Source organism: Hyaena hyaena, unplaced genomic scaffold (genome assembly GCF_003009895.1).
Source record: "Hyaena hyaena isolate Hyena2069 unplaced genomic scaffold, ASM300989v1 scaffold_128, whole genome shotgun sequence".
Classification (NCBI taxonomy): Eukaryota; Metazoa; Chordata; class Mammalia; order Carnivora; family Hyaenidae; genus Hyaena; species Hyaena hyaena.
The window spans coordinates 2561603-2576607 of record NW_024080760.1 but is presented as its reverse complement, the minus strand read 5'-3'; the positions used below and the strand labels follow the sequence as shown (position 1 = coordinate 2576607).

At 53.8% G+C, this 15005-nt stretch overlaps 1 protein-coding gene across 3 annotated transcripts in view; it reads left to right on the top strand.

Moving 5' to 3' along the window:
* The window catches only part of AFAP1L2 (actin filament associated protein 1 like 2), a 96783-nt gene extending 83996 nt beyond the window's left edge, over positions 1-12787 (top strand). For 2 of the 3 annotated variants that reach the window (XM_039237637.1, XM_039237639.1), the window contains exons 9-19: positions 1817-1901; positions 2445-2549; positions 4807-5018; positions 6923-7068; positions 7642-7753; positions 8338-8517; positions 8600-8774; positions 9034-9189; positions 10325-10518; positions 10640-10762; positions 11591-12787. In XM_039237637.1, the coding sequence (XP_039093568.1) occupies positions 1817-1901; positions 2445-2549; positions 4807-5018; positions 6923-7068; positions 7642-7753; positions 8338-8517; positions 8600-8774; positions 9034-9189; positions 10325-10518; positions 10640-10762; positions 11591-11617 (1515 nt within the window). In that variant the 3' untranslated portion in view covers positions 11618-12787. The remainder of the gene's footprint in view (positions 1-1816; positions 1902-2444; positions 2550-4806; positions 5019-6922; positions 7069-7641; positions 7754-8337; positions 8518-8599; positions 8775-9033; positions 9190-10324; positions 10519-10639; positions 10763-11590) is intronic. The other variant, XM_039237638.1, reaches the window with a different exon arrangement.
* The last annotated feature ends 2218 nt before the right edge of the window (positions 12788-15005 follow it).

Below are 15005 nucleotides of genomic sequence, written 5' to 3'. Positions count from 1 at the left end.
CCTGGGGGAGGGTTCAGTTCGGCTTTTCCTCTGTAAACATCACAAGCATGAGACGGATCTTTGCTTTTGCACTTCAGCCCCGTTAGTAGGAAACGTACAATGCTCGGATGAGGGCAGTACTTCCCAGGTTGGCAGGAAAACTGAGGAAGTTGATATAAACCTGAAATACTTTCTCGCTCGGGTGCAGGAAGCCTGATGGGAACAAAGGTCAGCGTGCCCTCCTTTCTTAATCAGGGAAATTCGTTCTCCGAGGTCCTTGTTTTGCATCTACTTACAGTAGAGCTTCGGGGCTGGGAGAACCTGCCCGTGTTGATTCCAGCCCAAGGGCTCTGTTGCTCTTTTGCACGGAGCCGTGGGGCCCTTGCTTAAGGGCCAGAGTTGAAGAAGTCGGGCCAGGTGCTAGCCTAGGCGCAGGCCGTCACCTGAGGCTTCACATTCTGTGTCCCCAAGTATCTACACGTGGGTGCCCCGAAGCGTGGGTGTGCCCAGAGCCGTGTCCCTGGGTCTCACCCTGGGCCGCCCTGCCCTGGCAGGGGAGAAGGCAGAGGGCTCACAGATGGGGAGGAGGCATTCTGTTCATCAGGAAGGCACAGGCCATTCCTCACGGAGCTCCCTGGCCATGTGTGTCAATCCTTGAGCCACCGCCTGAGGCCAGTCCTATTGTTTGGGAGTCAGCCTGTTACACAGGGGTCTGGAGGAAGTCGTTCTGTGGGAGCAGCTTGGCTGGAATATTCGAATGCTTCACATTCTAACAGCAGCAGCAGCTACCACACCCTTCTGGAAAGTGTCTAGTCGCCCAACAGCCCCGGGGTTGTAGATGGGAATGTTATCCGTATTCAAACACAGGCACAGCAGGGAGAGAGGCTTGTAAGTCAAGCACCTGGCCTGGATGGAGAGTTCTCCAGCTGGGGTTCAAATCATGGTCTGACCGTGTGCAGACAAGCTGGCCCTTCCCTGAAGCCTGATGTGTTAGTAGCACAGTCCATTCTTTTTATTTCTTTTGAGAGTGAGAGAGTGTGAGCTGGGGAAGGGGCAGAAAGGGAGGGAGAGACAATCCCAAGAAGGCTCCCTGCTGTCAGCACAGGGCCCAATGCGGGGCTTGAACTCATGAACCATTAGATCATGACCTGAGCCAAAGTCAGATGCTCAACTACCTGAGGCACCCAGGCGCCGCCACACAGTCAGTTCTTAAAAGCCTTTCTCACACTCCTGTCTGGATAGTTCCCAGCCTGATGGGAGGCTTCAGCTGTCAACTCTAATGGCCCAGAGCTGGCCACCTGCACTTCACGCTGGCCACAGGGCCGCCTTTACATCAAGTTCAATAGCATTGTGAGAACTTGTGAATTTGGATGTGTGGTGGCCTGAAGCAGAGGAGGGTCTGGGATGGGACAGGGACAGGGAAGGTGAAGGCACGTCCCCCAGAAAGCCCGAGGAATGTGTGACCAGTGTCCCATCGGTGACCTACGCTCCACAGTAATCTCTAGCGTACACCGAAAAGTTATCTATTAGTGGGGCACCTGGGTGGCTTAGTCGGTTAAGCGTCCGACTTTCGCTTAGGTCATGGTCTCGCGGTTCGTGGGTTCGAGCCCCGCGTCAGGCTCTGTGCTGACTGCCGGCTCAGAGCCTGGAGCCTATTTCAGAGTCTGTATCTCCCTCTCTCTCTGACCCTCCCCTGCTCACGCTGTCTCTCTCTCTCTCCTAGAAATAAATAAAAATATTAAAAAAAAAAAGTTATCTATTAGTTTCCCTTCAGTTGTGATCCCCAAGGTAATCATTCTTAGACAGACTCACTCACTTGTCTCCCTCTTTTCCACAGCTAGATGTAACAGAGAAGTACCTGTCGGCCCCGGAATATGGGAGCTCAGTAGATGGCCACCCTGAGGTCCCAGAGGCCAAAGATGGTACCGACCGCTCGTGGCTCTCAGCCTAGGCCGGGAGGGGGATGGGCTCCCACGCTGGGAGATGCGGCTGCCTGGCTCAACCCTAATGGGTTTTAACACCCGCTTCCAACACACCTCGAGCTTATAAACTGCCTGGAAATAATACAGCTGATAAATCCAGGAAAAAGAGAGACAGAGAGAGAGATGACCTAATTGAGGTCAGGTTTCCTGAATTGCTGGGGTTGGAATATTCTTGCATCTCTCTTGTTTGCTACCCCTGGACCCAGTCTCTCTGAGCCAACAGTCTGTGAAGATTCTCAAGGGCTGACCTGTTCTGTACGAGGAGCTGGTGTGCCCCCTCTCGGGTGTGTGATTCTAGGGATACCTGACTGTGGACTGTGGGTCCTAGTTTGGGGCAGCAGACGTGTGTGTGCGTGCATTCGCTTGTGTGCCCGCGTGCAGGGGGGGCAGAGGGATCGGGGACGGGTCTGCTCTTCTGTCTTCCATCAGGACACCTCGGTGGGCTGCGTGCCATGCTGATGGCTTTTTCTCTCCTCCTGACAGTCAAGAAGAAATGTTCTGCTGGCCTCAAACTGAGCAACCTAATGAATCTGGGCAGGAAGAAGTCTACCTCGCTGGAGCCTGCAGACAGGTCCCTCGAGACGTCCAGTAAGAACCGCAGCCCTGCGCCTGCCCCACAGCAGCAGCGGGCGCACCCCCGGGCCGAGCCCGTCTCCAGGAAGGCCGCCCTTCTGGCCCAGGCAGAGACGTTAGGTCTTGCTTTAAATAAGTCTCCAGGGATGGCAAACGTGTCGCTCCCGTTTCTGTTTACCTTTAGTGCAGGCCGTTTGTTATGCATAACCAGCCTCGTGGCTGCAGTGCTGGGTCCTCTGCGGAAGTGACTGGCAATTGATTGCTGTCTTCCCAGTGCTCTTTGAAAAGTTATGTTCATTTGACCAGTATTGAAGGAGCATGGGAAGCAGTGCTCAGCCAGGCAGAGGGAGGACGCAGCCCAGGAGTGACGGTGGCTTCAGACCCCAAAGCCACACGCTGTGTCACCGTCAGAGCTGTAGGGACTCCGGGAAAGAGCCTGAGCCCTGAAGGGCGGGCAGGAGCTAAACGGGCTGAGATGGCGTCCTTGGGCACGAGCAAGGATTCCGAGATGGGGACAGTGAGATCCATTAAGGGGACGACAGAAGGGAACAGGGGGTGTGGGTGCTGCTACGCTCCTGGAGGTCATCTACTCCCCTCACTCACCCTTGAGGAAACTGAGGCTTTCCCAGAAACCATCCTGGGCGAGCCCGTGTCCTGGTTCCCAGCCTGGGACTCACTGCGACAGCTCTTCCTGGGGCCCAAAGGCCATTACGATCCACCTTTAGGCCTTTTCCTCTTCCTCCAGGACCCTATGTCCCATCCCTGGGCCCGAGGATTGTAGGTTTTGAGGTTGGTGGGTGGGACAGGAAATCAGCCGGTGGGGCCTCACCTTGGAGTGCCTTGCCTCTCTGGCCACGGCACCAGGTGGTGGCCCAGCTCCGCCAACCCCTGCGGTGTCAGGGTGAGAGTGTCGGGCACGGGAGCCTGGTCTCAGCGAGTCACGGGGAGATGTGGCTGGATGATTATAGGAAGTCCCTTCAGGAGGGAAGCCTGCTCCTGTCCCCTGTGGCTAGGGATGGGTGCCAGGCCACACAGCCAGTCCCCTTCTCAAGACTTGGCATCTGGGCTCCCTGCTGTCTCAGTGCAGGGTTCTCTCTGGTCCAGGAAACTGTGATAGGCAAGTAGGGCACTTCCTGGATGATCCAGAATCCGTAGGTCTTGGCCTCGGGTTCTTCCACTTTGCTAGGGTTCGTATGGCCCGAGGACCTCGTGATCCCCGCTGTAGAGCCAGCACTGGGTGGGCGGGAAGGTGGCCGTGCCCCATGACCTGCCGCGTGGCTTAGTTCAGCCCGGTTGAGGCTCAGACAATTGCCAATGCTCTAGAATGGAGGAGGCCTTGGCTCGGAAAGCCAGTCCCTCTGGGAAAGCGAGCAGCCCCACAAGCCGTCCGTGCACTGCCCGTGGGCTGTGCAGAGGGGCCTGAGGACTGGATTTTACCCGTCTTTGTGGCCCCGGGGACAAGGCTGTGCTTGGCACATGGTGTCGGCTCTGTAAATGTTCATCACAGGGCAGGGGGAAGGCGTGTCCTCTCCTTAGGAAGCTGAGCCTAATACATGCAACCGTGGAGGACAAGAAAGGTTTGCAGGATGGATGGCACCCTGGTGCCGGCTGCCTCTGCTGGCCCACAGGGGGAGGGGCCCCCTGGTGATGAGGCCACAGAGCACGTGCCCTGGGCGCTGGAGGTGAAGGTGGTGAAGTCCTGCCCTTTAGAAGCCCTGTGTCCCCTCGGGGAGGCTGACATGGAAGCAGGCCTCACTGGTCTGGGACCCAGGGGAGTGCGGGACCGAGGCGGGGCCCAGCGAGGCCAGCTGCACTGGGGAGAGTGAGAGGGCGCCGGCCGAGGGGAGGAGGACCTTGCAGCCCAGGCCGGGTGACCCAGCGGTGGAATGGCTGTCCGTCAGGGATGACGACGAAACTAGAGGTCAGCGCGTTGACGGCAGCCGCAGCGGGGCAGCCCTGCCCGGGGACCTTCCCGCACACGGCCTAAGTGACCAGCGGTGGTGTGGGGGCACACGCACGCCCCCCCACCCCCGCTCTAGTCAACAACACGGCTCGCTGCCCTCGGGCAAGACCTGCAGAATGCGGCCCCCGTGCACGGGCTCCAGCTGCGTGCACGGGGGCAGGGAAAAAAACCCCTGAGAGCCACGGCCTCGCCGGGGTCAGAAAGCTCCTCGGGCAAAGCGTGACATGTGTCTCGGAACTGAGATTCCAGGGGAGCTTCTCGGAGGCCCAGAGGTGGGGGCAGCTACTGACACCTTGCTCCCTCCGGCAGGTTACCTGAACGTGCTGGTCAACAGCCAGTGGAAGTCACGCTGGTGCTCTGTCAGGGACAGTCACCTGCACTTCTACCAGGACCGGAACCGGAGCAAGGTGGCCCAGCAGCCCGTCAGCCTGCTGGGCTGTGAGGTGGTCCCAGACCCGAGCCCTGACCACCTCTACTCCTTCCGCATCCTGCACCACGGCGAGGAGCTGGCCAAGCTCGAGGTACCGCTGGCCTGCTGGGGGGGGGGGGGGGGGGGGGGGGGGGGGGGGAGGGGGGAGGGACTGTGGCTGTTTGCTGCGCTCGCAGACGGTCATCATGCAGTTGGGGACGCAGCCTAGCCCTGCGTTATTTTTACTCCCTTGCATTTTCTTTGCGCTTAAAAAAAATTGTCTACTCCCTTTCTGACCTCAGAGTGGTTGTGTTATAGGAAAGGGACAATGAGTTACTTCCTGTACCGAGGGCAGGAGGAGTATTTATAACTCCCTGAGCTGCTTGACAAACCTTCAGGGGATTCACAGTGGGTTTGATTCGGTTTGTGTATCACCAGATGGGGCCCCATACATAAAGCTGACGACTGTTAGGGCTTATCTGGAGGAAGAACAAGGCTTGTGAGACATTTTCTCCCACTCCCCACCCTCTGTGTGATGCGCTGTTATATTTACCAAAAAAAAAAAAAAAAAAAGAGGTGACCTCATGCCTTGCACTGAGCAGGGGCAGGTCTGAGCCAGAGTTCTTAACGGGCAGAGAAACCCACTCCGCGGTTCACCCCTGTTCACCCCCGTCCTTCACTCAAGGGGTCTTCATCCAGATTGTGCTCCCATACTGCCCTCTGGTGGCTAAAAGCACCACATCCCAGTTGTTTCCTGGGGACAAGCATGCATGTGTCCACCCGTCTGTCCCGTTGATGGATATCCACGTGGTACAGTTATACAGTGAACAAGACAGATACGCTCCCTGCCATAGAACTTGGATTCTAGTGTGAGACTGAGGTGTTATTCGACGAAGTACCCAGTGGATTACTTATAGTTGCTGGAAAGCCATTGGTGGGGGAGGGGGCCGCTGTGACCTGTGCCTGCCTGCTGGGAGCTGGGGAGTGTGTGTGTTGACCCTCAGGTACAACCATTAGCATACAAGGGGACACCCTGGAGGGTTCCAGGGGAGGGCGGCATGCTCTGATTTGGATTTTGAGATGCCTCCTTCAGCAGCTGGCTGGGGGACGGATGGAAGGGGCGCAGGAAGGGACAAAATGGGACCAGTTAGGGAGTTGTTAGTGGCCCGGAGCGGAGAGGGCGGGAGCTGGCTGGAGGATGGCCGTGCAGAGCTGTACTGAAAACTTCCCTTGCAAAGGATGGGAAAGAAAGCTGGCACCGTGCCTGACTTGGCCCATCACTGCCTCCCTGACACATGTAGTAACGAGGAGGCAGGACCATGTTGTATGTCCACGAGGTAGCTGTGCTTCCTCATGAAAGTAATCCTGTAATATTTCTAGAATTCCCAACCTTTATCATTAAAAAGCCAAGAAGCAACGTTGGGATTTTAAGAGAGACCCGGTGTATGTATTTGATTAGAATGCACTATCCCCAGGGGGAAAAAAAACAGGCTCCAACTTCACTGGGATTTATTGAGTTCATCATTTATCAGAGCCAGTTGACCTGGGGTAAAGGTATTTAAGAGAACCTTTCTCGAAAGACTGTATTAGAACTGGAAACGAAATTTGAATTTTGTTCTTTCTTAGGGATTCGGTCTTGTATGGATGGATTAGGGTGATAAACTGCCGTGTAATCATTTATAAAAGAGAGGTGTTGACCTAAAATGCAGATGGTGTTAATCATTCTCTCCTGGCTCATTGGCCTTCTAGAAATACATGTATATGAATCACATTTGAAATTCGGGACAAATGTCCACAGCATCACTGAGATGGCATCAAGGTATCCCCAGTGGCAGGAATTATTATTTGGAGTCACGGGATGACAGAAGCTAGTGGGAAGGAGGGAGCATGGCCTCCCCCCCTGAGAGGCCCTGCCCAGCTGGGCATCAGGGCAGCGGTGCTACTGGCCCGGCCGGGAGGGTGGGCCACCAGACGACACACTGCAGCGCTGCTCACGTCCCTGTCGCCTCCTCCCAGGCCAAGTCTTCCGAGGAAATGGGCCACTGGCTAGGCCTCCTGCTCTCTGAGTCGGGCTCCAAGACAGACCCGGAAGAATTCACCTACGACTACGTGGATGCCGACAGGGTGTCCTGTATTGTGAGTGCAGCCAAGACCTCTCTGCTGTGAGTATTACGGGGCCTTCTGCTTCGCACTTTCCTGTTCCCATCCACGCGTCGAGACTGGGGCCCAGACTGGCCCCTGGTGGCTCTGTTCAGCCACGCAGGGCGGCAGCCAACTCGGGGTCGGCCCCTGTCCGGCAGCAGAAGCCCGGGGCCCCGGGAGCAGCCGAGAGCTCGGAGCTGGGCCAGACCTGGGTCCAGGGGCAGCCATGCACCCTTGGCCTGGATGGATGCTCTCCAGCTCCTTACAGAAGAGTCGGAGCCCTTCCTGACCTTCCGTTTTCCTTGTTGGGGACTCAGCAACTTCGTCCTGGCCCCCTGCTGGGATAGGCTCCCTCTGTAGTAAGCAGGGTGCATTCTCCTGCTTTCCCCACGAGCAGGCTGGGCTCGAGGAGAAGTGGTCCTGGGTCAGGGTGCTGAGGTGGCTCTGGCGGGAGCTGGCCCCACCGCTGCCACGGGATCCATTCTCCTGGGTACAGAAAGCAGGGAGTAGCTGGCCTGGGCTGCTGTCATGAGTCCTCTGAGGTGGGTGGCCACCTGCCCTTCCTCTCGCTGTTATCTTGCCGGGTCTTCCAGGCTGATGCAGAGGAAGTTCTCAGAGCCCAACACTTACATCGATGGCCTGCCCAGCCAGGACCGCCACGAGATGCTGTATGATGATGTGGAGGTGTCGGAGCTGACGGCCGTGGTAAGGACTCAGGCTGGGCTCTCCCCGCCCCCCCAACCTCAGTGCCGGAGGCCGGCAGCTTGTCCCGAAGATGGGCGGGCTCGCGGCCACCTCCCGTGTGCCAGAAGTCAGTGCCATAAGGCCATCTTCTGTGCAGCACACCTGCGTGGGGACGTGGATCACTAAAGCAGCTGGCTAACCACCCCGGTCAGGATGAGGGAAGGGAGGAGTGGTGCCGGGATCAGGAACAGCCACACCATTAACCTCCAAGGCCCAAACCGATAGCGAATAGTCACAGGGACGGCCGGTTCTGTTCACTGGGCACCAGACTCTGCTGTGCTAAGGGCTTCTGTGGATTCTCACCGAATCCTAACCGCCTGGTCAGAGGCACTGGTCCCTTCTCTACAGAGGAGGAAAGGAGGTTCAGGAACGGCAAGTACCATGTCCTGGGTCTCCCACCTCCTGAATGGCAAATCCAGGCCTCTGACCTTGGCCTTTCAAGTCCAGCTCAATGGAAACTTCCCAGGAAGCAGGTCTGATGCCCCCTCCACAGCCCGGGGAGCGGAGGCAATGGTGAAAGCCATCTGGCTCTCTCTCCTCGGCAGGTGGAAACGCTCGGGGAAGCCGCCCCTGTGACAGATTCTCCGAGCGAGACCCAGCCTGACCGAGTGTACCTGGACCTCACACCTGTGAAGTCCTTCCTGCACAGCCCTAGCAGCGCTGAGGCTCTCCCTGCGGACCCAGGCCCTGCCCCAGAGGAGCCTCCTGAGAACCCCGAGTTGCAGGTAAGACTGTCCGCCAGCAAGTGGGCCGACCTCACCCTCGCAGCCCCTGGGCCGGCTGAGCCGTGTTCGCCTTCTCCCAAAGCAGACACACCAGGAGAGTCCGGAGCCTGAAGAGCCTTCCCTGAGACTCACGACAGTCAAAATCCAGACCGAACAGCAAAAAATCTCCTTCCCGTCGAGCTCCCCCGATACCGCGGCCGTCACCCCGGCTGGGGCCAGCCCGCCTGTGAAGGACAAGCTGAGGGTGACCACTGCAGGTGCCTGTGCTAGCTAAGACTAGAATGTTGTAGAAACGGCTTGCAGAAGCTAGTCCAGTTCCTTCCCTTTCAGACGAGGAAGCAGAGGTTCAGAGAGGGGAAGGGACTTGGCCAAAGTCACACAGCAAAGAAAGCGTGGGCCCAATTTTCTGGTCTGTCGCTGCCAGGCTGGGTGGTGTCTAGGCCTGCACGGTGGGTTGGGATGGCTCTTGTGTCCCAGCCTGGCTGACCTGGGGGTTCCCCTCTGTGGGTCTTGTAGAAATCAAACTGGGCAAGAACAGGACAGAAGCCGAGGTGAAGCGGTACACAGAGGAGAAGGAGAGGCTCGAGAAGAAGAAGGAAGAAATCCGGGGGCACCTGGCACAGCTCCGGAAAGAGAAACGGGAGCTGAGAGAGACCCTGTTAAAATGCACAGGTAAGGGTCCCCCCACCCCCCGGCAGAGGGCCTCAGGCTTCCCCGGGGAAGAATCTGGATCTGTGCACCTGGCCTACGGATTTTTAGGATCCGTACAGATCTGTCCATGTTTAGCACCCACACTCATCAAGCAGTCACTCCCTCTTTTTCCCCCAACCCTCCGGTCCCTAGGCAGCCCCTAATCTATCAGTCTGTGCTACTGGTTTTAGAAGTCCAGTGGCCTTGACCACTAGTGCACACAGGCGAGCAGACAGGAGCTGGCTTTCCTGCAGAGCTGGGACGTGCGTGACCAGAGGCTCAGCGGCGACAGTCCTTGCAAACCTGGAGAGCGAGCTGGGCTGTGAGGCAGAGCCAGGGTCCCCCGCCCTTTCTCCCCTTGGGGGACTGTCTGGGTGGAAGACTTTCAGTATAATTTATCCTCCTGGCAAATAAGCCCTAAAGACCCAAGGCTAATAAGCCACAGACCTCAAGAAAGCAGTTCTCAAAGTATTGATACTCACCGCTAATGAGGACTCCAGTTCCAAAAACATCATTAACATTTTTCTCCATGGATTTTTCTTAAATGGTGGCCCCTGTGACTGCTTGTCCTCTGACAAGGGCTGGCAGGTGGCTGCTCACCCTAGGCTTGGAAACAGAGCTAAGTTATTCCAGCGGCTGCTGGCTCGGGGCTGTCTGTTGAACAATCAGGGCACCATTGCTTCCCTTAGCTGTGAGCTCCGGGCCACCAGCATTTCTTCGTGCTACGGCACCAACCTGAGAACTCCAGGGTGAGAATAAAACAGGACTGAGAAAGAGCCAGGGCTGGGGACCGCCACTCCGATCGGCTTAGGGAAGCCCTGAGTGCCAGAAGGATTGAGGGGACTCTGTGGGGCAGGTGGAAACCGCACAGCCATCCTCCAAGAGTCAGAAATAAAGCTGCTCTCCCTCCCTGTGCGGTTGCTGCAACAATAGCAGGTATCAAAACTGAGGGCCCCTGAGAACCTACCAGAAGCGATCTTTTACCGTTTAGGAAGGCAGAGCTCCCCCCAGCCTTTGCAGAATGCTAACGTAGGGCCCAACCCCGAGTGGTGGGTCCAGAGCATTGGGCCGCATCCATGGGGGTTCTGTCCCCTGAGGCCCGACAAATTCTCTGCAGACAAGGGAGTCCTGGCCAGCCTGGAGCAGAAGCTGAAGGAAATTGACGAAGAGTGCAGGGTCGAGGAGAGCAGGCGTGTGGACCTGGAGCTCAGCATCGTGGAGGTGAAGGACAACCTGAAGAAGGCAGAGGCTGGGCCCGTGACACTGGGCACCACTGTGGACACCACCCACCTGGAGAACGTGAGCCCCCGGGTGAGTGGCAGGTGTCACGGTCCCTCGGAGCCCCTGCGGAACCTCCCAGGTCGGGGTTGGGGGAGGCGGGTCACGTGCCCCTGCCCATGGCTGAGGCCTCACTCTCCTCTCACCACCTCAGCCCAAGGCTGCCACCCCCACCCCTGCCCCAGACTGCACCCCAGTCAACTCTGCAACCGCGCTCAAGAACAGGCCACTTTCGGTCATGGTCACGGGCAAAGGCACCGTCCTCCAGAAAGCAAAGGTAAGCGGTCATGTCCGGCCTCCTTTGGGGCCACCAGCTGTCACTAAGGTGGGGTCCCTCTTCTGTCCGGGGTAGCACGTCCCTGCTTTGGGCACCAGCTCTGAGAGCTCTGCTTTCACACAGCGGCTGAGGCTTCACTGTGCCTTTGGCTCCGTCGTTGGCATTGACCAAGCAGAAAGGCACGGGTGCTTGGTCCAAGCGTTCTTACCGGCCAGTGTGAGGACCCTCGATCCTGCAGCTGTATCCACTGCTCGGTCATCCCGTAGATTCTAGGGCGGTAGCCCAAGTTCAGAGACGGGCTGTGACTGGCTAGTTTTCAAATCAAAAAGTCAGTGAATCTCAAAAGGCCTTCTGCCACTAAAACTAAAGAAACAGACAGGTGATAGGATTTGTCTAAAGCCCCCCAGCCAACTGGTGGCCAGGGCGTCTACACGGACAGAATGCCATCGGTGGGTTGCTCCCCGAGGGCTACAAAGTGTTAGCAGCCCTTCCTCCTCTGCCCAGGAAAGAACATGCCCCGAGCTGCCTTTGCTGTCGGCAAACTCCACTCCTCCTTCGTGCCCTGCTTGCCTGCTGGAGGGGCTCTGGGGCACATGCACGATGACTCAGTCTTAACGCCACACAAGCCTGTGAGCCTCTGCTCCCTCCCGGCACGCTCTGCTGTGGCCCAGTCTCAGAACCTCTTAACATGGGCCCCAAACTGTGAACAGACAGCAATTACCATTGAAAAAATACTTCTTCCCTCTGTAGCAACCTCCATATACACAGAACAACATAACTAACTTTCTTCTTGGGGGGGGGGGGGTGTGCTGGTATCTGGCACCGTAGGAGTGGGAGAAGAAAGGAACGAGTTAGGAAACCAACTTCATCTAAAGACTTTCCTGCCAACATGGACCTTGGTGACAATCCTGCTTCATTAAAGTCTCTGTTCGGAAGAAAGAGGACTATGGTACTGTGGGTGGAGAGCACTGGCTTAGAGGAGGCTCTGTCCGTTTTCCGAGCCAAAGGAAATAATCTATAACAACAAAAAGAGGGCTTCTCTGGAGACCTATGTCTACTGAGTGGAAACAATCCTTTGCTGTATTCAGGGGTATTCTGTGTTTCTTCTTTGAAGTTTTCATCGCCTGCTTTATCGAGCTTTGTTAAGTAGTGAAAAGCTTCTGATGATGAGACTTCGGTGGCAGGACCGAAGGCAAATCAAGGCGGCAGGACCCTGTCCCACTGGTCATGTGGCTTTGGGGACCGAGAAGACCTGAACTCCGAGTGTCTTCCCTCCAGCATTAGCTGGTCCGATTCCGTCTTCTGTGGTTTCAAAACGGCATCGATACCAGCTGTGCAAAGCCGCCCAGGACACGCTTTCTAGGAAACAATAACGGGAGAGACTATTTGGGATCAGGCTGAGGTGCTGTCCCCACGAAGTTCAGGACTTCTTTTTTCAGCCTCAAGCAGGCCTGAATCAGTTGCTTTTGAATAAAATTTTCAGTGATGCTGTATTATACAGGAAAAGAAAATGTTTAAAATCGTGTCGTTTAGAACAGCAAAAAGTTGTCTTTTTGAGATTTAAAAGTATCTTTTTGAGATCAGACTTTCTGTGTTACCATAGGAGAAAAGATTACCGAGCGTTTACAGATTCCGTCCCGCGGCCAGACCATTTTTAAGGGAAAAGTTATTTAAGTTCTGCTTAATGTCCAGGCCCCTTCCGTGAAGAAGGTGGTGGGTTTTGTTTTGGGTTGACTCTCTCTCCTCTTAAAGCTGGCAGTGCTGTTCTTCGTGTCTTCTCTTCAGACGCGTCTGTTGTGGTTTAACACCGATTGAAACATTTCATCTATCGTTTCTGCCTCGTTCCGTGGGGTGGGGGGGATTATCAGTCAGAGTTCTCTAACACTGGTTCCTGAGAACTAAAAGTCTTCTGATTTCTAGGGTCTTTCTAATCCCAGGGCATTTATTTTCTTTGTCTTATACGCTTGGTGTCCTTTACCAAGTGATGAGTTCGATTTTTTTTTTTTTAATAAAACATTAATTGTATTTTGGGTTTTTCTTGTTATTTCGTGGAATCACTAGGGGCAGTGCCTGGTGACTTCTCCCTCAAGGGGGGAACAGCTTGGTTATTTACCCACTCAACTTCAAACTGTGTGCAGTAAAAACGGATGGAACTTCACAGTGCGATCCTAGCATCCATAAGGCTGAAAGAGGATTTTCGCAGTGTAACTGTGTACAGAACACAAAGGAAACCTACGTGATCAGTTTCTGCAGATACATGGTGGCAAATCAATACTCCTGGGAGTTAAACACACTCCTAAATCATTCTTAGGGCAAAGAAACCTACCAATACTTGGAAAGCTGCCTAAGGAGTAAAAAGTTCCACGCGCGAATGCGCTTGTTTTAAGAAGGACAAAATCTGGCTCATTGAAATGACTAATAAAAAGATAACCTAAAAAGGCCTTGAGGAATATGTATTTTCCATTTATAAAGTTAGCATAGTTCTGATACCAAAAAATCCAACACAAATCACCAAAGAAAAACCAAATCTCATTTTTGGGACAAAAATGGAAAAAAAACCTTAATATTGGCAAGTGAAATTCAACAGTGTTTAAAGAATCGGCCGCATCACGACCTGATCACATTTATCCATGGAAGCAAAGGTGGTTCAAAAATTAAAAATATACTAATGGGCCAAGTATGATATGAACAGATTAAATGTGAAAGAACTTCATCTCAAAGAAAGTGGCAATGCTACCACAAATCTCAATACTCCTAACAAACACTCTTCGTAATCCAGGAATAGAAATAAGTATTCCTGCCCTGATAAAGTAATCCACGAAAATAACTTATAGTGATGGGAGGGCGCTTCAGGCCCAGACACAGATACCAGTATTTTTTAAAGCATTATTCTGGAGGTCCTAGACGATGCAAAATGACATGAAAAAGTACTAGCATAATCATCAAAAGCCAGAAATAAGACTGGTTATTTACAAATATCTTTCTAGAAAACCAAATTAACTATAGGACTAGAGTATCCAGCAAGTTGGCTACAATCAGCATCATTCAGAAAATAACATTTATGACCTCTTTGCACGGTTTTCATTTTTCCCAGGAGAACGTTTTTTTTTTAGTTTAATGTTTTATTTCTGAGACAGAGTATGAGCAGGGGAGGGGCAGAGAGAGAGGGAGACACAGAACCTGAAGCAGACTCTGGGCTCCGAGCTGTCAGCACAGAGCCTGACACAGGGCTTGAACCCACAAACTGTGAGATCATGACCTGAGCCAAGATCGGACATTTAACTGACTGAGCCACTCAGGCACCCCTAGTTTCAAGTTTTTATTTAAATTCTACTTAGTTAGGGGCACCTGGGTGGGTCAGAAGGTTAAGTGTCTGACTTTGGCTCAGGTCATGATCTCACGGTTTGTGAGCTTGAGCCTTGCACGGGGCTCTGTGCTGACAGCTCAGAGCCTGGAGCCTGCTTCAGATTCCATGTCTCCCTCTCACTCTGCTCATACTGTCTCTCTCTCTCAAAAAATGAGCAGACATTAAATTTTTTAAAAATTCTAGTTAATAAAAAAAGGCCAGTGTCCTTTAAAAGAAAGAAAAAGGCTTGGCTGGTTAGACATTAAGACAGGAATTCTCTCTGCTGCTATTGGGATACTGAGGAGGTTAAGCTATTCAGTGGCACCTTCCCTAGAAAGGTTAAAAAACCTTCCCTAGAAAGCTCAAGCTCTGGGATCTAATAGAAACTGTGTTTAATGTGTAAGCCCAGAGCCCACAGTTCTGTGTTTTTTTTTTTTTAAGTCAAAGCAATTCAAATCGGGTGTCCAAATATCAACCTTAACCCAAAGAGCTGATGCTGTAAAATGATTAAACCTGCTGTTCAAGACTGTGGGCGCATGTAAGTTCTCTGACATCACCTGTCAGCACCTGCCAGGCGGACCTGTGTCCCTGCTCTGATGTCACCTGCCCAGGTTAAAGGGATAACAGAGTTAAAATATCCTTGAACACAAGTGACTGTCATGTGTTTGGTACATTGGACCTTTCATTTGTAAAGTCTGGCCTCCTTCAAGTACTTCAGGTCAGAGTAGCCTTGAATATTTGCATATAAGACACTTACATTATTTACATGAAAAAGAAAAGAAAAGTATCTGGATTTAGGTCACATCTCCACAAAGGTTTCTACTGAAAACCCAAAGGGAAAGGATGGATTCCTAAATAAAACGGGTAAGTACCTAGTTTGCCAGAAAACACCCCAAC